General features: G+C 38.1%; 2 protein-coding genes across 2 annotated transcripts in view; one reads left to right on the top strand and one right to left on the bottom strand.

Moving 5' to 3' along the window:
* UBE2D3 (ubiquitin conjugating enzyme E2 D3) overlaps positions 1 to 12,822 on the bottom strand; it is a 59,873-nt gene extending 47,051 nt beyond the window's left edge. Inside the window, exon 1 of the mRNA XM_081242161.1 lies at positions 12,703 to 12,822. The gene's annotated coding sequence lies outside the window, so the exon portion shown is untranslated. The remainder of the gene's footprint in view (positions 1 to 12,702) is intronic.
* A 151-nt stretch (positions 12,823 to 12,973) lies between these two features.
* CISD2 (CDGSH iron sulfur domain 2) lies at positions 12,974 to 24,691 on the top strand. The gene is made up of 3 exons (XM_081235675.1): positions 12,974 to 13,190; positions 21,541 to 21,755; positions 23,369 to 24,691. The coding sequence occupies exons 1-3, from the start codon at positions 13,088 to 13,090 to the stop codon at positions 23,456 to 23,458; spliced, it is 408 nt and encodes a 135-aa protein (XP_081091801.1). The 5' UTR covers positions 12,974 to 13,087; the 3' UTR covers positions 23,459 to 24,691.
* The last annotated feature ends 1,875 nt before the right edge of the window (positions 24,692 to 26,566 follow it).

A 26,566-nucleotide genomic window follows, 5' to 3' on the forward strand; every position in this document is an offset into this window, starting at 1 on the left:
ACGGAGAAAGACAAATACTGTATGATTTCACTCATATGTGGAATCTAAAAAATTAAACTAGTGAATGTAACAAAAAAGAAACAGACTCACAGGTATAGAGAACTAACTAGTGGTTACCAGAGGGGAGAGAAGTGGGGTGAGGGGCAAGATAGGAGCAGGGGATTAAGAGGTACAAACGACTATGTATAAAATAAATAAGCTACAAGGATGTATTGTACAGCACAGGGAATATAGCCAATATTTTACAATAACTATAAATTGAATATAACCTTTAAAAATGGTGAATCACTATGTTGTACACCTGAAACTGATACAATATTGTACATCAGCTATACCTCAGTTTAAAAAAAAAACAACAGGGCTTCCCTGGTGGCGCAGTGGTTGAGAGTCCGCCTGCCGATGCAGGGGACACGCGTTCGTGCCCCGGTCCGGGAAGATCCCACATGCCGCGGAGCGGCTGGGCCCGTGAGCCATGGCTGCTGGGCCTGCGTGTCCGGAGCCTGTGCTCCGCAACGGGGGAGGCCACAACAGTGAGAGGTCCGCATATCGCAAAAAAAAAAAAAAAAAACAACAACAACAACAACAAAGAGTCCTCTTCAGTTCCACTTCTGGTAACGAACAACTGGATGGTTTTGATCATGCTTCTGCTGAGAACAACTAGAAAAGCTGAGCCAAAACAAAAAAATACATCTGTTTAAAGGCACTGGAAAGCTACCAAAATGGTGAGGATTTCAGGGCCAAGTTCTAGTAGACGAAGACAGGTTGGAGATGCTTGTAGCATCTCTGCTGGAGGCATCTCTCTTCCAAAAGCAGCTAAGAAGGTGAACAGAGCTTTTTGCAAGTTCACAGGCCTAGGTGTGGGTGGAAAGGGAGAAAAACTAGAGTTGGGCTCACCAAGAAAGAGATAAACACCTCAGTCTTTCTGTTGAGATTCTAATGCGCTGTACCCTAGGAGTCAGAGTGAACTGAAAATAGATTGGAACTGGCAGGGACTGAATCATCTCAGGTCCCAACTGGATTGTAGTGACCTGAGGGTACTAATGGCCCTAGCTGCCTAACTGAAGTAAAAGAAATCCTCTCTAAAAGAAAATAGTGCTATCCAGAGCGTCAAAGTATCTATACAATATTTTATATGTAATATCCCGCACACAGAAAACCATTATCAGGTGTATGAGACGATATGACAAGACAGAGAAGCAACCACAGAAACAGGACCCACAGGGATTATGAAATGAACACTTTAAAATACTATGATTAGGGAACTGCCTGGCAGTTCAGTGGTTAGGGCTTGGCATTTTCACTGCAGTGGCCTGGGTTCAGTACCTGGTCGGGGAACTGAGATCCCACAAGCCACGTGGTGTGGCTAAAAGAAAAAAAAAAAAAAAACACTATGATTAATATGTTTAGGAACTTAAAATATAAGACTAAGGATGATTGTAGAGAATGGAAACAAAACCAAATGGAATTCTATTATTGAAAGATATAACAAATTAAAAACCCAGTGAATGGATTTAATAGCCAATTACACAGAGCTGAAGACAAAATTGGAGAATTGGAAGAAAATTCAGAAGAAAATATGCACACAGATTAACAAAGAGACTAAAGGATGAAAAATGGAAAAAATTTAAAAAGTAGAAGAGAGAGAGTAAAAAAAAAGTCTAATGTAGGTTTAATTTTGGTTTTTTTAATTTTTGGCTGCGTTGGGTCTTCGTTGCTGCGTGCAGGCTTTTTCTAGTTGTGGCGAGCAGGGGCTACTCTTTGTTGTGGTGCATGGGCTTCTCATTACGGTGGCTTCTCTTGTTGCAGAGCACGGGCTCTAGGCACATGGGCTTCAGTAATTGTGGCACACGGGCTCTAGAGCACAGGCTCAGTAGTTGTGGCACACAGGCTTAGTTGCTCCACGGCATGTGGGATCCTCCCGAACCAGAGCTCAAACCCGTGTCCCCTGCATTAGCAGGCGGATTCTTAACCACTGCGCCACCAGGGAAGTCCCAAATGTAGGTATAATTAAGACCCAGAAGAAAAAGCAGGAGAGACTGTAACAAAGTGATACTGGAAGAGATGTCTCAAACAAAAAGCATCATGCCTCAGATTCAAGAAGCACTATAAACCTTAAGGAAAAGGCAAAGAAAACAATACCTAAGCACTTCCTATTAAAACTGCTGAAAACCAAAGAGAGGAAATGTTGAGCATCCATAGGTAAGAAACAAATTATTCTATCAAATGAATGACAATAAGATAGCTGCTTTGCAACCAAATGGTGCTATCTTCAGAGTACTAAAATAAAATGTTGCCAACTTAGAATTCATATTCAGATAATATAACTTTCAAAAGTTAAGACAATATAAAGGTATTTTCAAACAGAAACTGAGAATTTGTCACCAGCATCTCTGCCTTGGAGGAAAGAGCAGCCTTCGAGCAGAGAGAAATGATCTCAGATGGAAGCTCTTAGATTCTGAAAGGGATGAAGAACAATGAAAAAGAAAATATATGGGTAAATCTCAATGAATATTAATTTTACAAAACAGTGCTGATTATCATGGTGTTAAAAACATACAGATTTAAAACATTAACACTACATAAATTGAGAGGAGAGGATAAAGTGGTCTAAGGTGTTCACACTGTCTTGGAAGTGGATAAAGTACTAGTATATACTAGACTTTTAGATGTCCAGTATGCACATTCTAACTTCTAGAGTAATTAATTAAAGAATAGTAAAAGAACATATAGCTAAGAATCCAATCAAAAGGAAAAGGTGGAATAAAAAAACCTGATCTATCCCAAAGGATAAAGAACGTAGAGAAAAAAGAGTGAAGAACAGGAGAGACAAGAAACAGTAGGATAGCAGCTTTAAAGCCTGATGTATCAGTAATTACATTAAATGTAAATTGATTATCCCAATTAAAAGACAAGACTGTTGCCTTGGATTTATAAAGATACACCTTTAACCTGTTTTCAAGAGACAACCCTTAAATATTAGAATGCAGAAAAGTTTAAAGTGAAAAAATATGCAAAAACGAACAAAGACTGTGGCTATGCTAATATCAAAGTAGATTTTAGGCAAGAAGCAATACAAGAGATAAAAAACTCATGTGTCAAAGAGTCCTAACAGGAAACAAATGATACACTCAAGGGACTTCCCTGGTGGCGCAGTGGTTAAGACTCTACGCTCCCAATGCAGGGGGCCAGGGTTCTATCCCTGGTCAGGGAACTAGATCCCGCATGCATGCCGCAACTAAGAGTTCGCATGCCACAACTAAGGAGCCTGCCTGCCACAACTAAGACCCGGCACAACCAAATAAAAATAAAATAAATTTTAAAAAAAATGACACACTCAAGATCATTTAAGGAAGGTTTTTTGTTTGTTTCTTTTTTTTAAACAGAGGGACTAATTGCAAATGTGTATATAGGATATGAGAATTACAAGGATAGTTCTGTAACCCAGGGCTAACAGCAGGAGAACTATACCTCCCTTAATCTCCAAGAGACAGAAGTTAAGCAAAGTCTCGAAGGAGAGAGAATTGTGAAGAGTTCATCGTGAGAGGCAATGACCTTTGGTCAAGGTACACATCCAGTTCAAGGCAACCTCTAATGGCGGGAGCCAGGGGGAATATAAATGCTCAGCTCACTCTTTTCCACCATAGTCTCCTTTCATCAGCTACAAAGTGATCATGGGGTGGTGTCAAGTCAGTCATACTCTCATCTGAAGCCAAAAACATTATCCACCCCAGAATTTTTCATACTTGGTAGGGGAGAAAAGAAACAAGTAACAAAACATAATCATAGTTTCATAAAACCCGTGTTTTAGCTGGTCACGAGGACTAGGTTCATAAGCATAGCTGCTTTCTTTCACCACCCATTCTAGGTTTCTCCCACTCTGCTTGCACCTAAATTGAATGGAGTTCTTTACCACATGGGGTGCCCCAAACATTCATTCTTGTAAGGTGAATCTTAGTGGAGGTCCTTTTTGGGTTACTCTACTTTTCTTATTGGACTATCAGCCAAGAAAATACTAAGAAGCAATCTTGGTGAATATCATACATTCCATATATAGTCCTACTTACTCCACTGTGTAGCAGCAACCCAATTTCCCCCTGTTAAAAGGAATCTTTCACCCTTGGCAGTAGTGATCCCCTCCCTTCTCTCTCTGTTGATTAGTGATAGAAAAAGCCCAAACCTACCAGCAAGCAGTGTCCACTTCTAATTCACTGAAACCATGTTTTCTAGGAAGCATTCCTCCCTTGAGTACTAAAACCTCCAAAACCACTAAGTTTGAAGTTTCAGGGACCAAAAAATTCCTCAAGTGGTTTATTAGGCGTAATAAGAGAACCCAACACAAATGCATACATATGTACACCCAAAGACATACACAACAATGTTCACAGCAGCTCTCCTCCTAGTAGCCAAAAAATGGAAATATCGGGGCTTCCCTGGTGGCGCAGTGGTTGAGTCCGCCTGCCGATGCAGGGGACACGGGTTCATGTCCCGGTCTGGTAGATCCCACATGCCGCAGAGCGGCTGGGCCCGTGAGCCATGGCCGCTGAGCCTGCACGTCCGGAGCCTGTGCGCCACGGCGGGGGCAGGGAGGGCCGCGTACCGCAAAAAAAAAAAAAAAAAGGTAAAATTATAGTGATAATAAAAAGATCAGTGGTTGCCAGGGGTGTGGGATGGGAGAGGTGGGGATGAATAGGTGGAACGCAGGGCATTTTTAGGGCAATGAAACTATTCTGTATGACACAACATTAGATACGTGAAACTATGCATTTGTCAAAACCTACAGAACTGTATGACACAGAGTGAACCCTAAAATGTAAACATGGACTTTAATAGTAATGAATCAATATTGGTTTATCGACTGTGCAAATGTGCCACACTAATGCAAGACGTAAAAAATAGGAGAAACTGGGTGTGTACATGTGTGTGAAGTGTCATATGGAAATTCTCTGTATTTTCTGCCCAATTTTTCTACAAACCTAGAACTGCTCTAAAAAATAAAGTCTATTAAAAAAAAACCAAAAAATCTTCATTTAGGAAAACTATTTTTAAAGCTTTGCATAGGGTATTTTAGAGTTGGAGGCTCAAAGTCAAATATTGGGCAGGTTGTTGCTACGGTCCAGGCATAAAATGATTAGTGCTAGGCTTCCTGGTGGCGCAGTGGTTAAGAATCCACCTGCCAATGCAGGGGACACAGGTTCAAGCCCTGGTCTGGAAAGATCCCACATGCCACGGAGCAACTAAGCCTGTGCGCCACAACTACTGAGCCTGTGCTCTAGAGCCTGCGAGCCACAACGACTGAGCCCGTGAGCCACAACTACTGAGCCCGTGAGCCACAACTACTGAAGCCCGCGCACCTAGAGCCTGTGCTCCACAACAAGAGAAGCCACCGCAACGAGAGGCCCGCGCACCGCAACGAAGAGTAGTCCCCAGTTGCCGCAACTAGAGAAAGCCTGCGCACAGCAACAAAGACCCAATGCAACCAAAAATTAAAAAACTGTAAATAAAATAAATTAATTTAAAAAAATGATTAGTGCTAAGGTAGCAAATGAAATTAGTTTGAACTATTAGATTTGCTAATACCTAAGAAAATTGCACCTCAGAAAATCTTAAGTGGAATTTAAAGTTTCTGATTTAAAGAAGTAATATGTCAAAAATAGTATGTTAACCAGGAGTAGCAAAAAAACAATATGCTTAAGAATTAAGTGGACAAAAGAGAGATGTGGCTGAAAAGATGCGAATAGCCATAAATGACATGTTAAACACATTTTTAAGTTAACATGACATGGAGGAACCAGGAAATTATCCATCTACTATACTTGGTGTGGCTTATGTACTTAAACTGTTTATTTCCAGATTTTTACAACCTACATATTTTCTAAACATAACAGTCATTAACAAGATATACTGGGTGCATTCAATCTGAATAGCATTATTCTGTATAAAATGCAGCTATCTTTGAGTTTACAAGCTCAAAGGCAAATATAAATTCAAAAGTTAGATAATATAGGGGCCTCCCTGGTGGCGCAGTGGTTGAGAGTCCGCCTGCGGATGCAGGGGATACGGGTTCGTGCCCCGGTCTGGGAGGATCCCATATGCCGCGGAGCGGCTGGGCCCGTGAGCCATGGCCGCTGGGCCCGCGCGTCCGGAGCCTGTGCTCCGCAACGGGAGAGGCCACAACAGTGAGAGGCCCGCATACCGCAAAAAAAAAAAAAAAAAAAAAAAAAAAAAAAGTTAGATAATATAAAGCAACATATTATTAAATGCACAGTGGTATCACAAAGCATATCAGATTCCTGTTTTCTTTAGTACATAGTTCATCAGCACTTGGAGTAGGCTAGTTCCATAAACTCCTGAGGTAAATAAGAATCTACCCTATTTTTTTAATGATTATATATCAAGATTACAGTAAGTGTGGAATTTCTAAGACAAAAAAGGTGGCTTCCAAAAAAGAAAAAGAAGCTTCAAAGATCTACATAGAATTAAGCTCTTTATTATGTATGTATACATAAATTTTGTATCTATTTACTTTTTAACTATAATCTTTTTCTAGTCAGTGACTACAAAAGTGGCATCTCAATACACACTCATAGAAATTACAGAATAGAAAGGTTTTTTCCAAGTTCACTCTATTCTACCAAGTGTCTCTAGGAATTTTCTATTAGGCAATTCTATATACTGCTTGTTTTTAGCACCACAAGCATTATGGAAGAAGACTTAAATAGTTTTACCATTTGTTATTAATTTAAAGATACCAATTTTGTTTCTCTAGTTTTGCTTTTATTTCCAGTTTGCTGCATTTCCTCTTAACACTGTGGGTAAGGTGGGCAATTAAAATGTGGTTCCTCAAAAACAAAGGGGAAGTACAATATAAGAACACCAAAATCAAAATCCTCTTTTTAAAAAAGTTTTATCTCTTTAAAAATGTCTGAATATATAAACTGACAGATTTAATAGAAATTCTTTTTTAAAATTTGCTTAGTTTCTCACATAATAATTAATTTAACCTCAAACTTAAATCATTAATTTGAGTCCAGGAGGGTAAGTCTCCTCTCAGTCTGTTCAAACATATTAGGTGTTCCATTAATTTCATCTTATGGTTTCAATCTGTCAATCTCCAATTCCTTTTACTTCTCTCTTATTTTGGGCTTCTTATTTGCTTGATCACATGTCCTACTTCTTCTTGGTTTAATCCACACGTAGGTGGTACCCATCCCCCATTAGTTTCTTGAAAAAGGATGAATGAACTGTATATTTGAGAGACTTCAGGATTGAAAATAACTTTATTCTAGCCTTATATTTGATTGACAGCGTGACTTAAACAGAATTCTAAATTAGAAGTAATTTTCCTTCAGAATTTTGAAGCATTGCTCCATTACCCTTTCGCTTCCAGAGTTGTTATTAAGAAGCCAACACATTCACCTCTGTATGCACCATATGAAACCTCTATCAACTTTTTTCCTCTCTATCAACTTGTACAATTTACTCTTTGTCTCTCTACTCATTATCTTCATAGAGTAGAGAAAGGGGAGGTGGGAGATACACAGAAAAAGAGCTCCAGAAATCAGCACGGGTCCTCTTAAGCATTTTATACTTATAGCAATCTTAATTAGGTCCCCAAGAGCCACATGTGATTAGCACTGGCATACTGCACTATCATACAGACTGTGCAGCCCTAGAGCAACCACTGTAAGAAACAAAACGAGGTTCAGTGACAATAAAAGAGATGTGTTGGGACTTCCCTGGTGGCGCAGTGGTTAAGAATCTGCCTGCCAATGCCGGGGATATGGGTTCGAGCCCTGGTCCGGGAAGATCCCACATGCCGCGGAGCAACGAAGCCCATGCACCACAACTACTGAGCCTGCACTCTAGAGCCCGCGAGCCACAACTACTGAGTCTGCGTGCCACAACTACTGAAGCCCGCACGCCTAGAGCCCGTGCTCCGCAACAAGAGAAGACTGCACACTGCAACGAAGAGTAGCCCCTGCTCACCACAACTAGAGAAAGCCCACGTGCAGCAACGAAGACTCAACGCAGCCAAAAAAAAGAAAGAAGAAAAAAAGATGTGTTGATAGCAATGTAAAAATAATAATTATGACAAAGATAAAAGCTAACACTACTGTGCATGTCTATGTGCCAGGTACTGTTTTAGTTGCTTCATATATGTTAATTACTTAATTAGTATATACAATACAACCTTAAGAAGTAGGTATTGTCTTCATTCTTATAGGTTTTATATTTTACCCTGGCACAGCCAGAATTCTAGTCTAAACAGTCTAGCTCCAGTCTTGTGGTCTTAACTATTATGCTATATTGCCTTCCAGTAGCAGATGGTAGTCATTTTTTGTTGTTTATTATACTACTTTTAAATATCTTTTCTTGACAAAATAAAGTTGGCAAACCCATGTTGATCTCCTCAATTAAAAAATTTATTGGTTGGTGAAATGTGAAAGCCTGGAAATCACCAGTTTGTAGGGCCAGTAGAGAGCAAGAAAATGAAAATCTGAGAGAAGGTAACTGATGGAGCAAGGCCTTGGAGGATGAGTTCTAGAACACAGGGAGGAGTTAAATTTAAAGGACAGGGCAGACACTAAGTATAGGAGGAATTATAGTCACATTTAGAGATGATGGGGGAGAAAGATTCTCTAGTAACTAAAAATCAAGGTCATCTGAGCCCAAAACAAGCCTGATAGTATCAATTAGAAGGCTTGATAATAATACAGAATGGTGAAGATTTAGAGCAACTTCTGTGAGGAATGGGAAAAAATAAAGCCAGGATTGGACGGACAGACTAGAAAAATAAAGATGGTTTCAACACTAAATATCTTGAAGAAGTCAAAAAATAAGGTTAGTGGGAGTAAAGGAGTGGATGATGTATAAACAAATAAATGAGGTTGTGGTTAGAAGGTAGGATTTCTGAATTTAAGATCTCAAAGCCAGAGGAAACGCTCATTCATTGATAACAATGAAGACGATATTGCTGATAATAACCATTCATTAAGCACACTAAAAAAATTAATTACATATAGTCATAACAACCATTACTATCAGCATATTACAGAGAAGAAACTGAGGCCCTAACGAATTTTCAATTAACACTCAAGTTTTTCATAGAACTTAACAAGATGATGCTGAAATTCATATATAGTAGGAAAGGGCCTGTCATTCCCTAGAAAATTTTGAAGAAAATAGGTGAATATTAACTATTGTTAATACCCTACTGGCTATTAACACTTATTATAAAACAGCAGCAATTATGATAGTGTGGTTATGTTATAGAGGTCATACAAATTGACCAATGGAAAATAATAAACAGTCCATGGATGTGTGGAAAACTGATTTGAAATCGATGACATTACAAACCATAAAAGAAAAGTATACTATTCAATAAATGCTGCTAGAACAATTAGTTGTTCATATATAAAATAAATAAATTAGATCTCTACCTCATGCACAAAAATAGGTTGATTAAAAAAAAGAATAAAACATGAAGAATAAAAGTTTAAAACTTTTAGCAAAAAGATAAATGAATATCTTTGTGATCCTGAGGTAGGAGAGGATTTCTTAAACCAGACATCCAAAGCACAAAATATAAAGGAAAAGATGAATAAATGTGACTACATTCAAACTAAATTTCAGTGTAAGAAAAGACACCACAAAGGCCAAAGAAAAGGTACAGACTGTAAGATGAGAGGCAACAATATAACCAACAATGTATTATTAGCCAGAAAACAAAAATCAATGAAAAAGATGAGTATAGCAATAGAAAAATGGGCAAAGATGCCCAGAGATGTCCAGGAGGCGTTTGGGATTAGTACTAGAGACATCTGGGCTGGAAACAGAGATTTGGGATACATCAACTTATTGATCATATTTGAATTCACGGACTAGATGAGTTTATAAAAGGAAAGCATGTGAAGAAATTAGAGATCTGGGCCTAGCTAGGACATAAAGCAGACAGAGGATTACCAATCCTCACTCAAGTTCTTAACACTAAATAACTTCTTTAAACTTATCCACATATTATTTTGTCTTGCCTCTTCTGACCATAACTTTGTCTTTTAAAGATGGGGTCTAGGGCTTCCCTGGTGGCGCAGTGGTTGAGAGTCTACCTGCCAATGCAGGGGACACGGGGTTCGAGCCCTGGTCTGGGAAGATCCCACGTGACGCGGAGCAACTAGGCCCGTGAGCCACAACTACTGAGCCTGCGCGTCTGGAGCCTGTGCTCCACAACAAGAGAGGCCACGACAGTGAGAGGCCCGCGCACCGCGATGAAGAGTGGCCCCCGCTTGCCACAACTAGAGAAAGCCCTCGCACAGAAATGAAGACCCAACACAGCAAAAATAAATTAATTAATAAACTCCTACCCCCAACATCTTCTTTAAAAAAAAAAAAAAAAAAGATGGGGTCTAAACACAAGAAATAAACACTTATAATAAAACCTGATTTTGTTGGACACTACATCAGAAGGTGGTCAGATAAGCCAGCCACTTCCGTTTAGAACAGTATTACCTTCAGCTCCTGTTTCATGTACTGCCAAGAAGGCAGGATTGTGGAAATGAAATGCAAATTAAAAATTAAAACAGGGGCTTCCCTGGTGGCGCAGTGGTTGGGAGTCCGCCTGCCGATGCAGGGGACACAGGTTCGTGCCCCGGCCCGGGAGGATCCCACACGCTGCGGAGCGGCTGGGCCCGTGGGCCATGGCCGCCGGGCCTGTGCATCCGGAGCCTGTGCTCCGCAACAGGAGGGGCCGCGGCGGTGAGAGGCCCGCGTATGGCAAAAATAAATAAATAAATAAAATAAAATAAAACAAAAGAGGATTTAAAATTTAAAATAAAGGGCATGTAGGAAAATATTCCCAAAGTGCACAATAAGGATTTTTTTAATTGGTGGGGTTAGGAACTATCTCCTTTTATACATTAGCATAGCTCATTTAATGCATCAGAAATAGCTAATATATGCCTACACATCTTTAAATTTTAAGACAAAAAAGATGAAAGACAAGAAGAAAAATGTTTCATCCATATAGACTTCTGCTCATCCCATTTCTTCTACTTAGAAATAGCAAACCAGGTATCCACCGCTCAAGGGAAGCCAGTCACAAAAAAACAACTACATGCAGTATAATTCCTTTTATATGATATTCAAGAACATGCAAAGCAAAACAATAGTGGTGGTGGTGGTGGTGGTAAGAAGATGTGGTTAGCAGGGACATAAAGAAGCTCTACGGGGTGTCTGGTATTCTGTATATGTGGATCTGGCTGTTGGTCACATCGATTTATACATTTGGCACTTGAGCATTTTACTACGTTCTGTCTTTTAACTGAGGTATGTATTTTTTATTCCCATAAAGAAAAACTTCTTAGAGACCTTAAGAATCTCACTGAACACAGCTTGTTTCGCTCTTGTCAAGACAACAAAGCCTCTAATTAAAAACAAATATTTAGTGGCCTTCTCTCAACTTGTCTTCCCCTAATGGATCCACTCCCTCAACCCACCCCTACCTCAGCCATCTCCCCAACAGAACAGGCTCAAGGACAAGGATGTCTGAGATAAACATTTTCAGGATCAACAAGCTCCAGGGTCCTTCTTCCACCAAACCAAAAGTAAGCTCCTAAGAGGAAATTGAAAGGAAACTCGAATGTAAACACCAACCTTTTAATCATCACTGTGTGAATCATCTTCTACACTATCCTAGCTCATGAACATGAACCTGTATCTAAACATCTTTGTAGAAATTTCCACTGTAATTTTACTTTGACATTTTGACCAGGGTAAAATGATAGAAAATAGGCTTATCTAGATTTCAATTAACCCTCTTGCTGATGGCTGTTTTTTTTAGTGAAGGATAATAACAAATATTAAATGTAAACAGTCCAGAGAATGCTTTTTTTAAAAAACCTTCCCTTTCTCACTTTAGCATGAAACACCAAGGAAAAAATAAAAAATAAAACCTACATATTACAGCTGGTTGTTACTCTGAGTCATACAAAATGCAATATTGGACCTTGCGCAGTTCGTTGTTTTATGTTGCTGGTCAAGCGGGGTTCAGAACGGTAATGAGACAGGGTATTGAGATACAAATACGCAACGTGCAATCAGCAAGTGCATTACTTCGGATATTTTACTTCAGCAAAAACATGAAACAAAGTCATGTCAAGTAAGATGCTTCCAGGGACTAAAGCTATCTCCTTTCTTCTTCTTTTTTTTTTTTTTTGAGCTATCTCCTTTCGCTCTTTAATTTTTTTTTTCTAAACAACAATTAAAGTTCTTCACGGATACCTTAGTTTGTAACAGAAGCCCTGCAACATGAAATAAAGGAAACCCGAAGCCTTTATGTTCTTTTACCACTTTCCCAGTTTTAGGTAACCGAAGAAAGAACAGATCTGCAGAAGGAACTGAAGATTATCTAAGGAAGGACTCCAACGGGTCTCGTCTGAATGGCAAATACCTCAAGGTCTCGGAGCAGGATTATACCAAATGGCCAAGGGGCAGAGCTGTAAGCAGTTCCTAGTTTAGCGGAAGTATTTTAACTTCTTTAAAAACAAAAACAAAAAAAGCAGACTTGTAGAGAGAAGAGAGCGAAATTAGGCGCCGCGGCGGGTAGAGAAGGGTGCTCTTAAGAGAATTTGCAGTTCTGGGGTCGCGGCTGGGAAGAGGACGAGACGAGACGGGCCGAGGTAAAAAGAGACGCCAGGAGAAACTCACTTTTGAAAGGCACTTTCCGGTTACAAAGCACTCTCTTGTGCTTTACCTCCTCCGACACAGTGTCCTTTCTGCGGGCCTCCAGCGTCTACAGATGTAACAGGCCCACCGCAACGGCCCTCTTCAGCATCGAGATTCCGAGGCGGGCCTCGCTACCCGTCAGTCCCCGCGGCCACCCGCGCCCCCTCGGCACCCGCCGGGCGCACGCACGTCACCCGCCCGCTGCCAATCGGCGCCGGGCAGGTCGCCTCTCCTCGCGTGCCCGCAACCCCGCCCCGCCCGGTCCAGGCTGCAAGCGCCCGCCGGCGGCTTCCGCTCTCGGCGCAGGCGCGGCAGCTCGGCCGGAGAGCGGCGGGGGTCGGACGAGGAGCGGACACCGCTGGCCAGGATGGTGCTGGAGAGCGTGGCCCGCATCGTGAAGGTGCAGCTCCCCGCGTATCTTAAGCGGCTCCCAGTCCCCGAGAGCATTACCGGGTTCGCCCAGCTCACAGGTAATCTTTGCCTTCAGCCAGTCCCCATCTTTGCAAGCTTCCCAAGGCGGAGGGTGGGGGCGGGCATCTAAAAACCCTCGGGCCGAGGGGCGGGGCGGAGCTTGGCGGATGGCTCGTGACCCGGTGAGCCTGCGCTCCGAGGGAGGTGGGGGCGCGCCGGCGCTGCTGCCTGGGAGCGTGTGTGAGGCCACCTCTCGGTACTTGGCGGCCCGGGGTGGCTGTCGCCAGTGTCTTTACGTGGCGAGAGACCAGGTTTTTGCAGAGAAGGTGCTGAGTTGGGAACGGGCCTATCTCTTTCATCTCCATCTCTCCCTGCAGTGTGCTTGTTTAAAGCAGGGTAAGTAATCGTTACCTAAGGCACTGTGTATCAGGCCGTCCCAGCTCTTGGCTGGGTTTTACCCACATCGTGTGGGTGTGACTGTGTGGGAGAGAAACACAGACATGCACATAATATGTATTGCGGTTTTATTTAGCAGCAAAATTAGAAAATAAACTCCAATCCTATAGGAGAGAGTTGACCTATCATGGGGTCATTTGAGGTCACCTCCATTACTACGTGCCTGGCGGCAATTTAGTTTCCTGGAGTTGAAGGAAAGATACCTTTGCTAGTATGATGGACCAAAAATTGGAAAATGAAATTTAATGAATATATGTAACATTCTGTACTTAAGTTCCCTCCTTTACAAAATAGAACCCAGAACTCGGGATTTCACATCTAAAGGATGAAAATTTCCAGAATGCAGTCAACACTTGGAAGATTTTGTTGGGTTCTGAGCTTTACAATGTAAGTTGGGATATTGGTAAACCAGACACAGGGACTGATTAGGATGATGAGGGGGGGAAAAACCATATTAATAAAGCAGACATTGACTACCAGGGAATGTAAGCATGAATTAAAATAATTTTGAGGTAAATAGGGCTGCTTAGCTTGGAGCAGTCTGGAGATCTATGGTAGCTGACTTAAAATACAGTATTTGGAAGGCTGACCAGCCGAAGAAAAATAAGATTTATTCTGTGTAGACCAAAAGACAGAACTAAGGCCAAATTAGTGATAGTTATTCGAACATGGATTTTAGCTCCATGTTCAAGGAATTTTTTTTCTTTAATTAGAGAATACTTTACCAAACAAATACGGTGCTTTGAGAACTATCCCCTCTCAGAGATTTAAAAAAAAAAAGCAGTGTCTGGAGGTGGATAGATTAAAATGCGATAAACTAGATGACTGTTCTCAATCTAGAGATGCTTTGCATAATGGTCATAGACATTTGCTCTTGACAAATGGATTGTGAGATTTTTAACATTTTTAGATGTTAAGGGGTTTGATAGAAAGCATGTAATTGAATAGAAAGAGTGGTAACTGAGTAATAAACATTAAAAAGAAATATCGAAACATAGGAACAACATAAAAGTAACAAAATGAAAAAACTTTCAAATCACGTGTTTGTAAACATCAAAGTCTTCTGTTGATTTTACTAGTTTATTCTGATAGATTGCAGCAATTATGTAAAATTTTGCCTTTTTCTCTTCCTATCATTTCTTTTACTGAAGTACTTTACATATTTTAATGTATTCCTTATCTTGTTCTAACAGCTACGTATGTATATAATCTTATTATAGATTAGCATCACAGTAGGCCTAACCATTCCCCTGCAGCTGGAAATTTGGAATGTTTTTATATATATACTTTATTCATAATGTTCAGTGGTAAGTAGCTCTGTACCAATTGTTATTTTTTCCTTCTTTGAATTATACCCTTGAATATATTCACTAAATGGTAATACCAGTCAAAAGGATATGATCATTTTGTGACATTTGTTTCCAGTTGCCATCTTACCTTAAAAATTTGCATAAATTAACAGCTGAGTTTTTAATAGTCAAGAAAGAAAAAAGTCCCCTTGCTCCCACCTCAGTCCAGTTGAACCTGAATTATGTGTGTTGATTCTGATTGTAGCTGGTTTTATATTAGTTTCAATTTTCTGTAAATAGAGTATAGTTGAAGCAGATGGGAAAGTACGATATTTGATCTAGTGACGAGAAGATTTTCAAACCTTTTTTTTTTCTTCTCAGGGATTCCTACTGTCAACAAATACTTAATTCCTATTAAAGGCATTAAGGAAACTCAACCTAAACCTTTCCCCTCTTGAATCAATAATTTATAGTAGTTTCTTCTTTAAAGCTATTAAATAGTTAATGTGAAGACCAATTCTCAGAAATAATGACAACTCTGATAAATATCTTTATGGTGCCTATTTAACTTAAGTCCCATTACAACGGGACAATTTAGTTCTCATTGTAATGTCCATTTATTTAGGAAACGTTAACATATTTGTCATAACTACTTTATGACAAAAATGAGATAGTCTGTTTGGCACTGGACAATGAGAATATAACAGTTGCAGAATCTGTTTTGGAGCACTGTGAAAGAAAAACTTCAATGACCAATTTCCTCTCTGGGTCTCGCCTCCTGATTAGATGGTAATAGGTAATGACATTTGGCTCTCTTAAATGAACTTCTTGTAGAATCCATCTTAAACTTTTTTTTTGCTGAAATTAAAACCTGGAAGATAACTTTTCAATATAATTGTTAAAAATGTCTACCAGACCAAAAATATTTTCATTTTCTATCTATGACAATTAGAGCAAAAAAAAAAGTTTCAGTTCACATTATTGTTGCCTGTTTTTCCTTCCCTATTTAGACCCAGTGGTTTTTTAAAAGCAATGGACTCTCTCATGATGACTCTGCATTCTTAGTAAACACTTGAAGATCCTTAATTACTACACAGTATTTATAGATAGCCCTTATCTATCAGAAATGCCTTATCTATCTTTGTTTAGGTTACATTGTTAAGAGTGAGGCTTTTAAGGTAAATTAGTATAATTCTACCCTTTGAAAGTATAATGTATTCAAATACATTGACTTTTAAAAAAGCTTTCCCTGTCATATAAACTTTTAAAATAGAATAACAAAACTTCCCATTCAAAAGTCAGAAAAGTTTATACCTAGATTTAAAAGCTAGCTATGAAACTTTGAATATAGTAGTTCTACCCCACTTAAACTAGTTAGCTGCTTTGAAACGTAATGGTTTTGCTCCTAAAGACAAAGCAATGAATCCTAAGACTATAATAATATTTTTCACAGAGTAACACAAACATGTCAGAGCTGACCCTTCCAGGGCATTAGCTCTAGAAAGGGCCAATTTTGAGCAAAAAATTTAAGAAATGGAACAGAGTTGAAAGCATGTTCATAGCAGCCTTATTTATGATAATCCCAAACTGTAAGCAACCTAAGTACCTAGCAACAGGAGAGTGGATAAACGAATTATGGTATATTCATAGAGTGGAATACTGATTAGTAATAAAAAGGAACAAATTAATGATCCACTGGATGAATCTCAAAAATTTTATATTGAGTGAAAAAACCTTCGGGTATAGGAATCAGCGGTGGGGAGATAGACTAGAAGGGGGCAGGAGAATACTTTCTGGGGTGATGGAAATATTTTACATATTTTTACACATTTTCAGTGGAGGCTACAAGGGTGTATTTAATTGTCACAGCTCAGAGCTAAACACCTAAGATCTGTTTATTGTATGTAAATTTACCTCAATTGTTTTTTTAAAGAAATAGAACAAAAGGTGAGTTTTCTTAATAAGAAAGGGTAATAAATCATTAAGTTCAAACTAAAGAGTTGCATTTATTAACATGTAAATAATAAAGGTTACTTCTGAAAGACTGAAGAATTTTATTTTAGAAGACTTTTATTTTTGAGAATTTGGGAAAATATTTACATAGTTACTATAAGTTGTAAAAGTTTTTTCCCCTTTTCCTAGGTAGACCGACTGTATTTAAAAGTCAGTGTAATTAAAGATTATACTAGCCTTTGTGGAGAACAATTTTGATGTCATTAAAACATTTTCTTCCATGTAACCGCTCTGCAATTTAGAATTCCTCAAGTCATCAAGTATTTATTGAGCACTTACTATGGGCCAGGCGATGCTCTAAATACTGGGACACTGTTGTATTTATAGTCGTGAGTGGAAAAAAGATTTTAAAATTGATTATTAATTTCATTTTATTGGCCCTTTGGTCCTGAATAGTCTATATTAGGTTTTAAGTGGTAATAGTAATGCCATCCATTAAAAATATTTTACTTCGGGCTTCCCTGGTGGCGCAGTGGTTGAGAGTCCGCCTGCTGATGCAGGGGACACGGGTTCATGCCCCGGTCCGGGAAGATCCCACATGCCGCGGAGTGGCTGGGCCCGTGAGCCATGGCCGCTGAGCCTGCGTGTCTGAAGCCTGCGCTCCGCAATGGGAGAGGCCACAGCAGTGAGAGGCCCGTGTACCACAAAAAAAAAAAAAAAATACTTCAATCTTTCTGTAGTTCAGAAATGAAGTCATTTCTATGTTGTACCCATAATAATACATAATAAAATGTTATGAAATTATCAGCAATCAAGTTGCCAGTATTATTTTTATGGTATCATTATATGCAACCTTTTCAAAAAGGAAAAAAAATACAGCAAAATAGAAATACAACAAAATGTTACCAACTCTTGACTGGTGGGATTAAAAGTTATTTTATTTTTTACAACCTTTCTAAATTTTCAAATTTTGTAAAATAAATGCTATTTCTGATAATCCTAAAACAATTTAAAAGTGTACTATACAAAATATACATTATACCTAACAGTTAGTAGGTAATAGATTTCCCTTCTCAGTACCTAATATATCTGCAGTAGCTCAGTATATATCAAACAGGTTCATAGGAAATAGCCAATCTTAAAGGTTGTTTTTTAAATTTCTTGTTTGATTTTTCTGTATTTAATATTTATTCACCAAAAATGAGCCTTAATAAATGTACTTAAAATGATTTAATTGAGCTTTACAGACTGTATTATTTTCCTTTATTATCTTTTATGTAGTTAAATTGAAGTTTGTCATCTTTAAAAAGTAGATTTTACTAAGCAAGACTGTTGTATAAATTGTTACTTTGTTGTAGGAAATAATGGTACCTTTCATCACTGTATTACTATAGAGTAGTGTTTTACCAAGGAATTAAGTGTCGAAGGACAATGTTTTCTGAGGTAGATTTTAAAACAGTATTAATACCATTTATTCCCTGAGGTTTGTGGGTTAAGCTAGGAAATGCTAAACTTAAGAATCTAAGTTAATGTTTTCATCTTTACATTCTCATTCATTGACTTTTTTACTTTGAGTCACTTAACCTCTCGTGACTTTTTAATTTTGTAATATACATAATAATACTTAATGTTATCCTACATTCAAAAAACAAATATTGAATAAGTACTATTTCAAGATACTATACTGGATGTTGGGACCAATAACAATCTAAGATATTTATTGCCTGGTCTAGAAAATAAGTATAAATAAATAATTACAGTACAATATGGTGAGTGAGAAGGGGACTGACATTTATGCTCTACATTCATTCATTCATTAAGGCACTCATTTAACATTTATGAGGTATCTACTTTGCGCCAGGAAGAGTAGTACACAGCTCCTTTTCCTACAGGCTCATGGAAGAATCAACTTTATAAACAGATAACAGTAGTATGATAAAAGAAACTGCAGAAAAGGGGCTTGGAAGCAAAGGAGGGAGTGATTAATTTTGCTTTGGGAAATGAAGAAAGATTTCTGGAGGAGGCATATTTGACCCTAGTTTTAAATGGTCCACATAATGAGTCAGGCCACAGATAGAAAGGCATGGCAGACAGAAGGAATTCCTTATGCAAAGGACACAGGAAGCCTGTCACTAGGTAATAAGTAGCTTTGGCTGGCTTCATGAGGAATGGGATATTTGTGGGAGTTGAAACTGTCAAAGTAGCCTTGCCATGTTATAGAGATGGTACTTTATAGAAACAGTGATCTATAGCAGCACTATCCAAAAGCCTTTCTGTGATGATAGAAATGTTCTCTGTGCTGTCAAATATGGTAACCACTAGCCACATGTAGCCCTTGAGCTGCTGAAATGTGACTGGTATGTCTTAGAAACTGACTTCTGAATTTTACTTAATTTATTTAAATAGCCACATGTGTATTAATTGTGGTTTTTATTTTCTATATTTTATGATACTCGGACATCTTGGGGGCCTTGCTGGCCAGGGAGAACTTGCCCCCTCCAAGGACTGGCTAATGCCAGGAGATAGTAAACTACTTGCCTGTGAGCATACTTTTCATATGCAAACCAACCAATCCAAAGCCTACACTCCAACCACTTCCTTTATCTAATTCTCACTTACCAAGCCTGTATTTCCCCTGCCCTAAATCACCCAGGGCCAGATATGAGACAACTAGGGACCACCCCTATAGCCCAGAGCCCACTGAAATTATTCAAGCCAGCCAATCCTAAATGTTTACTCTGCCCTACCTTGCCTTTTCTGTAGAAACCACAATAAAAGCTTGCGCCCTTTCACCTTCTACCTGACCAAGCCTTGTACTTCCCCTTGTGGTCCTGGGTGGCACTGTGTGCCCCCTCCTCTTGGGAATTGTAAGTAAACTTTACTTTCAAGGCAGTTGTCTCCATGTCTGTCATCTTATCATACCTGATTAAAACAAAATCCTGGGTACAAATCAAAACAGTGTGGCTAGTGGTTACTGTATTGGACAGCACAGATCTGTAGGTAGACCCCTCGCCCCCAAGAAACAGTTCTTTGTCATTTCCAGAACTTTAATTCATTCAAAAGATTTATGTGGAGTCTTTCCACTTTTGTTATGAGAATAGAACAGCCAGCTTGACTGGCAGGATCTTATCGTTACAGAATTTCATTCTGGTGACTAAAAGATTATATCCCCAAAGATTTCTACTATATAACATTGTCAGGTTTAGTTAGCAAAATATTTTTTTCAGAGGAGTTGCTCCAATCTCCATAATCTTAATAAAAACTACCATTTAGGGCTTCCCTGGTGGCGCAGTGGTTGAGAGTCCACCTGCCGATGCAGGGGACACGGGTTCGTGCCCCGGTCTGGGAAGATCCCACATGCTGTGGAGCGGCTGGGCCCGTGAGCCACCGCCGCTGAGCCTGCGCTCCGCAACGGGAGAGGCCACAGTAGTGAGAGGCCCGCGTACCGCAAAAAAAAAAAAAAAAGTTTAGATCTGTTGAATTTCATTCATAGTGATTGAGAACAGGCTTTGCACTTACTGTCCCGGACTAAACCTGCTTAAGCTACAGTTTACACACATGAAAAATGGGAATAATAATGGTGCCTACCAAATACAGTTGTTTAAACTAACACAGTGTTAAATGAGGTAATACAGTTGCACTCTTAGCATAGTCTGTTCATTTATCATTAATATTTATTAGTATGCCTTAGCACATGACCTTCAATTTTTCTTTTTCTCCACTAAGCTATTTCTACATAGTGTTTATTAGCAAGATATCAGGTTAGCACTCAGTGAAGGATGACAAGTGATAACTCTTTAAAGGCAAAGGATTCCCTGCAGAGCCCAGCAGAGGCAGGGTACTAGCCAACATTTGATAAATGCACGCTGAGACAGTTATCTTGGCTTCCTGGTGTGTTTGTCTCCACAGGCATAGGAGAAACTTATATCATTTATAAGTGATATAAATTTCATTTATATCACTTATATTCCCTGTCCCCCTAAGACAGTGCTGAGTACTACAGAAGGCTTTCATGAACACTTATGGAATAAGATGTATCTAATGAGAATATTCAGGATGTGAAAATTTCGACTAGCTCTTTAAAACAGCTTTTACACAACATTTAGGTGTTTCTTTAGGAATCACTATGCCTTACCAAAAAACATAAATTAAAGCATTGAAGACATGTTCTTTCTGAAATTATAAATCAGTGGTAAGCTATTACGGGGTATTCTGTTGTCTGATTTTAGACATGGTGGAAATGTTTTCTAAACCTATAAAATATATCACATTGAATTTTGTTTATAATTATCGTGATCATAATTCCTGAAATAAAACTAAACACAAATATACTTAGTGAGGATAATGAGATAGGATATTTGGTAGAGGACCCATTTCTGAAAATTTTGTTTTCCAGTTTCAAAAGTCTCAAGTCAACCCACAAATAAAATAAGGTGGTCCTAGGTATAGGTGCCTTATTCACAGTTTTACAGATAAGTTAGATAGGTAAGAAATTAAAGTGAGAAGTGAAGAATAGATAAAGAATAAGCTCAAAGATGAGACATGCTATTTGGGTTCTGTTTTTTTGTTTTGTTTTGTTTTTACAGTAGGTCCTTGATGGTCATCTGTTTTAAACATGGCAGTGTACATGTCAATCCCAATCTCCCAATCCATCCCTATTTGAGTTCTATTACAGGAGCACGCAGACTTTAACAAATTTGTACATGTTTAGTTTCAGAATGGCTTCGATTATTGCCTTTCCTTGGTGTACTTGCACTACTTGGCTACCTTGCGGTTCGTCCATTTCTCCCGAAGAAAAAGCAACAGAAGGATAGCTTGATTAATCTTAAAATACAAAAGGAAAATCCCAAAGTGGTGAATGAGATAAACATTGAAGATTTGTGTCTTACTAAAGCAGCTTATTGTAGGTGTTGGCGTTCTAAGACGGTAAGATGTCCATTTACATGTCCACTAAAATTTTGTGCAGTTAAAATGGTTTTGCTTCTTAAATCCCCAGTTTTATGGTCCTGTGAAATTAGAGATTTTTTCATAGTATTCAGCACTGAAAGTCTACTCTAAATTAAAGGTCGCCTCTTATGATCGCTGTATTTCCTACATTAGAAAAGTTAGACCAGCACAGAAACTTGGTTGGGCAAATTACTTAATCTTTATTACTCTGTTTTAAAATCTGATAATATATCAATATCACAGAAATTTTTGAGGATTTAGTGAGACGATGTATATACAGTGCCTTGTATGTAGTATGAGTTAGTAAATAGTAAGTATAATTACAGATGATTTTTAATGTGGAAATTAAAAATGAGTTTGATGGATGCAACTAGAGATTATCTTACTAAGTGAAGTAAGTCAGAAAGAGAAATACAGATATTGATACCATATGATATTACTTATATGTGGAATCTAAAGTATGACACAAATGAACCTATCAATGAAACAGAAACAATCACAGACATAGAGAACAGACTGGTGGTTGCCAGTGGGGAAGGGGTTGGGGGAGGGGTGGAGTGGGAGGTTGGGGTCAGCAGATGCAAACTAGTGTATATAGGATGGCTAAACAACAAGGTCCTACTGTACAGCACAGAGAACTATTCAATATCCTATGGTAAATCATAATGGAAAAGAATATTTTTTAAGAGAAGTATGTATGTGTATAACTGAATCACTTTACTGTACAGTAGTAATTAACACAACATTGTAAATCAACTATACTTCAATAAAAATAATAAACCAAAAAAAGGAGGAGTTTGGAGTGATAAATTATAAGTAGTTGATGAGATCTAGTTTGATCATAGGCTATTTGAGGCTTTAAATCCAATAGTGCTCATCATCGCATCCTTTGTAATAACAAAATCTTAGAAACAGTCTAGATATCTGATAATAGAGGAATGATTAAAGTATGGTATAATACAAGTGATGGGATATTAGGAAGCTATGAAAAACTATGTTTTTTAAAGAATATTTAATAACATGGGAGTGTGATGTAATATAAGCTAGAAAAGCGTATTACAGTATGATCTCAATTTTGCTTAAAAAAAATGAGTACACAGTAAATACAGAGGAAAAAATATACCAAAATGTTAATTATTGTTACCTATGAGTAAGTTTTTAAAGTATTTTTTAAGTGTTACAGTGTGCATGAGTTTTATAGTAAGAAAACGTTATGAAATAATTTATTTTGAATTTAAATTACATCCTTTTAAAATTTAAAATAAGTGATGAGGTGAGCTCAGATTTAGAGCTTTATAGAAAATAAGAGCTTATTTTGATGCCCTTTTATAACTGTTGTATTGACTTGTTTGGAATCATCCAAAGCTTTTTATTTAAAATCTACCAAATAATTAAATACTTAAATTTGTTAGATTTGCTGTAGTATTGGAATGTAGTTAGGTTAGGTAGAGAATATATCTGTTACTCAGGAAAGCTATCGGATGTGTTTCTCCCCCCAAAGTAATGGCCTTTTCTTTATAAGAGCATGTCACAAATATTTCTATTTATTGAATCATTTAAAGAATAACACTTGTAATTTTTTTCCTTTTTAGTTTCCTGCCTGTGATGGTTCACATAATAAACACAATGAATTGACAGGAGATAATGTGGGTCCACTAATACTGAAGAAGAAGGAAGTATAATAGTAATGAATTTGAATGGAATTCAATTGTGTGCTGTAAAAACTTATAACAGTATTTTTCCATTCTTTGTTTATAGAAGATCTTTCAAATGGTGGTCTTAATTATTGCTACTGGTTGAATAATTATTTCTGCCAATTTATTTTCTTGTTACACTACTGTTTATATTTGATACTTTGTATATTCAAACAATCATTTATATAAAAATTAAATTGTGCAGCCCTTTCATTCTGACTTCAAAGAATTAATGTATCTTCCTACAATAAAACCAACATTTAAGAATTTTAATTGAGAAAGCTTTTGGCAGTGAGTCCAAAGCTGTTCGTTTGAATGTCAATATTTTCAAAAGAAACTGTACTTTAAAAATTTCTCTCGGGGGCTTCCCTGGTGGCTCAGTGGTTGAGAGTCCGCCTGCCGATGCAGGGGACGCGGGTTCGTGCCCCGGTCCGGGAAGATCCCACATGCCGCGGAGCGGCTGGGCCCGTGAGCCATGGCCGCTGAGCCTGCGCGTCCGGAGCCTGTGCTCCGCAACGGGAGAGGCCAAACAGTGAGAGACCCGCATAACGCAAAAAAAAAAAAAAAAAAAATTCTCTCTACATTATTAAATATATTATTTTTTAGTGCTCTTCTGTTTTGATCATTTGAAGTGATTTTTCCCCTTTTGGTCTTCCATATTCCATGCTTTTTAGATCAATAAGAAAATTCTTGCTGTCAAGAATTGCTCGAGTTTTCAAAGAGAAACTCTTTACTTTATAAATATTGTTCTCTATAAATATGAATATCCCAATTTCAGAAAAGACAGGAACTGGGTATAAAAAGTTTCAACAAGGAACGATTATTTACATTATAAAAGACTTGTTTCCTTTATAAAAGACTTGTTTGTGTCTGTTTATATGTGTGTATGTCTGACTCAGTGACAGGGTGGGGTGGCAAGAACACTTACAGCTAAACCTCGTGAGCTGCTGCAGTTTGAAGGTCAATTAAAAATAAAGTAAATCTGAATTTATCTTAAGATGATAACAGTTCAGTGTTCAAAACCGAGTCTATATGAACATTTTTCTCTTTATTCAGTGTATACCAATCAAACATAAAATACAAAAGGCTTGCAAAATAAACTTACTGGAGAATCTTTAAAACTTGTAATTTTTTAGCCTAAGAGTCTATTTAGTTTCATATTGTAATTCTTATATTAATAGCTATCCTTAAGTCTGTCTATTAAAGCTACAGTCCAGTCAGTTCACTGTGCTTTCTTTATATATGAAGAAGATTTGGGAGGCAGACATATTTAATTCTTTCAATGATCTCAAAGCTAATAGTTGCTGAGCACTTATATGGAACAGACACTGCTCTAAGCATGGTACGTGGATGTTTGGTTTATTACATGTATCAAAGCTTCTATTATGTGATCCTGATTTTCTTGAGAACAGCAGGAATTTTAAAGGTAGGGTTAGAAATGTAGGTGTGGCTTTGAGGAATTTTACTAAGTGTTTGTACAAAATTGTTGCTCTTTCCTCTCCTCACCTGCGAGTAGGGAGAAACATAACATTGCTCTCACTTTGGCTCTGGGTATTTTTTCCCTAAGACCTTTTCTTCAACACCCTTAAGGGGCTTCACTGTCAGATTAACCAATTATTTTTCCACAGTTGATCACAAGACTTGGAAAAAATCCTCCTCACCAGAAGTTTGGCTATTCTGGTCTGTGGTCATGAAATGCTTTTCTTAAAAAGCATTCACTGCAAATCAGAGCAACATGGCTTTGTACGTGTTCTAGTGGTTCCCATTCTTAGATTTTACAGAAGGTAAAATTTTCCCCAAATGTGGAGATTAAAGTGACATTATTAAGTAAGAACATTTAAAAAGTTGAAAACTATCTGATAAAAGGTAATATTAACATCCTAAAGGTAAGAAGGTTATACTCTCGAATAAGGTTTTTTTCTCCCCACATTTTCAATTGTTAAAATTTGTTAAAGAGTTGTACCCAAATATTTTCCCACATGTGCAACTTCTTTAGAAGCATGAGGCTGGTAGCAAGCTGTTACTTTAACTACCCCTTTACATAACCATTATTACTAGTTGCCCTCACTTCCTCTTGTAAATTCACAGAATTCCAATCCATGTGCCTTAAAAAATTGACATCTAATTGAAATCTAACTGCATCTGAATTGATAAAACAAGATAACTTAGCTCTAGAAATACTTACCTTGGGTCTCTAGAACCTTTAAGAAACAGCTGTATTGTTACAGTGTCACGTTATGATCATTTTGAGGGCTGCTACACCTGACCCAGGGAACTACTCATTGCTTTACTCAGACGTGAGCACCACCATTACATAAGTAGGTTTTCAAAACTGTTGAGCAGGCTTGAGGTATTGGTGATTCATTCATATCGGTAATTAAGCAAGTCGTATTACGGTAAGCATGTGACAATTCAGCTTTGAGTTCAGTGCCTCATATGATGATTCATTAAATTACATTTGTATTTTGTAATCTAATTTGTTTATAAGTTTATGGGAAGCTAATTAAGCCAGCTGCTTATCTATATGGTTCTGTCTTCCTTACTGTGATCCCACAGTCTTCCATTAGAAACGTGCTATTAGACTCTTCCTCTGCAAAGAAAGTTTTAAAATTTTTAACAAGGTTCTTAAATTATGATGGATATTTTATTTACTACTTACCAGAAACATCTAATTGCAATTTACATATTTAGAATTCAGTTGTGGAGCATCACCAATCTGGAGAAGATCAGGAGACCTGTTACTAACACGTAGTTTACTGAGAAGTGAGGGCCCTCAGGTTCCCATTTTCAGCGTGTGCATGTTCTTATTTCACACCTGATTCTAATAAGTTTGATTATCTGACTTCTGCTCCTGAACAAATCATAAGTATTGACAGGGTCCTGCTGGAAGCAGGTAAACAAAACGTGACAGCTGACAGCAGGGGAGGGAACCAAAATATAAATTTAATGTGAACATTAAAAGGATAGCAGCTTCAGACAACTTTATATAGGGTCCTGCACACCACAGGCCCTGAGAGCATCACTGTTAGCATATTATACAAGTGATGTTTAATGATGAATTTGAATCAAGTAGTTTATGGTATGTAAGAAGGCAGA

This window comes from Mesoplodon bidens, assembly GCF_964165515.1.
Source record: "Mesoplodon bidens genome assembly, chromosome: 1".
Classification (NCBI taxonomy): Eukaryota; Metazoa; Chordata; class Mammalia; order Artiodactyla; family Ziphiidae; genus Mesoplodon; species Mesoplodon bidens.

Coding starts and splice junctions, on each gene's coding strand:
- CISD2 (XM_081235675.1), top strand. CDS start 13,088: ATGGTGCTGGAGAGCGTGGCCCGCATCGTGAAGGTGCAGCTCCCCGCG. Junction 13,191..21,540: donor CGGGTTCGCCCAGCTCACAG/GTAATCTTTGCC, acceptor GTACATGTTTAG/TTTCAGAATGGCTTCGATTA. Junction 21,756..23,368: donor GGTGTTGGCGTTCTAAGACG/GTAAGATGTCCA, acceptor TTTCCTTTTTAG/TTTCCTGCCTGTGATGGTTC.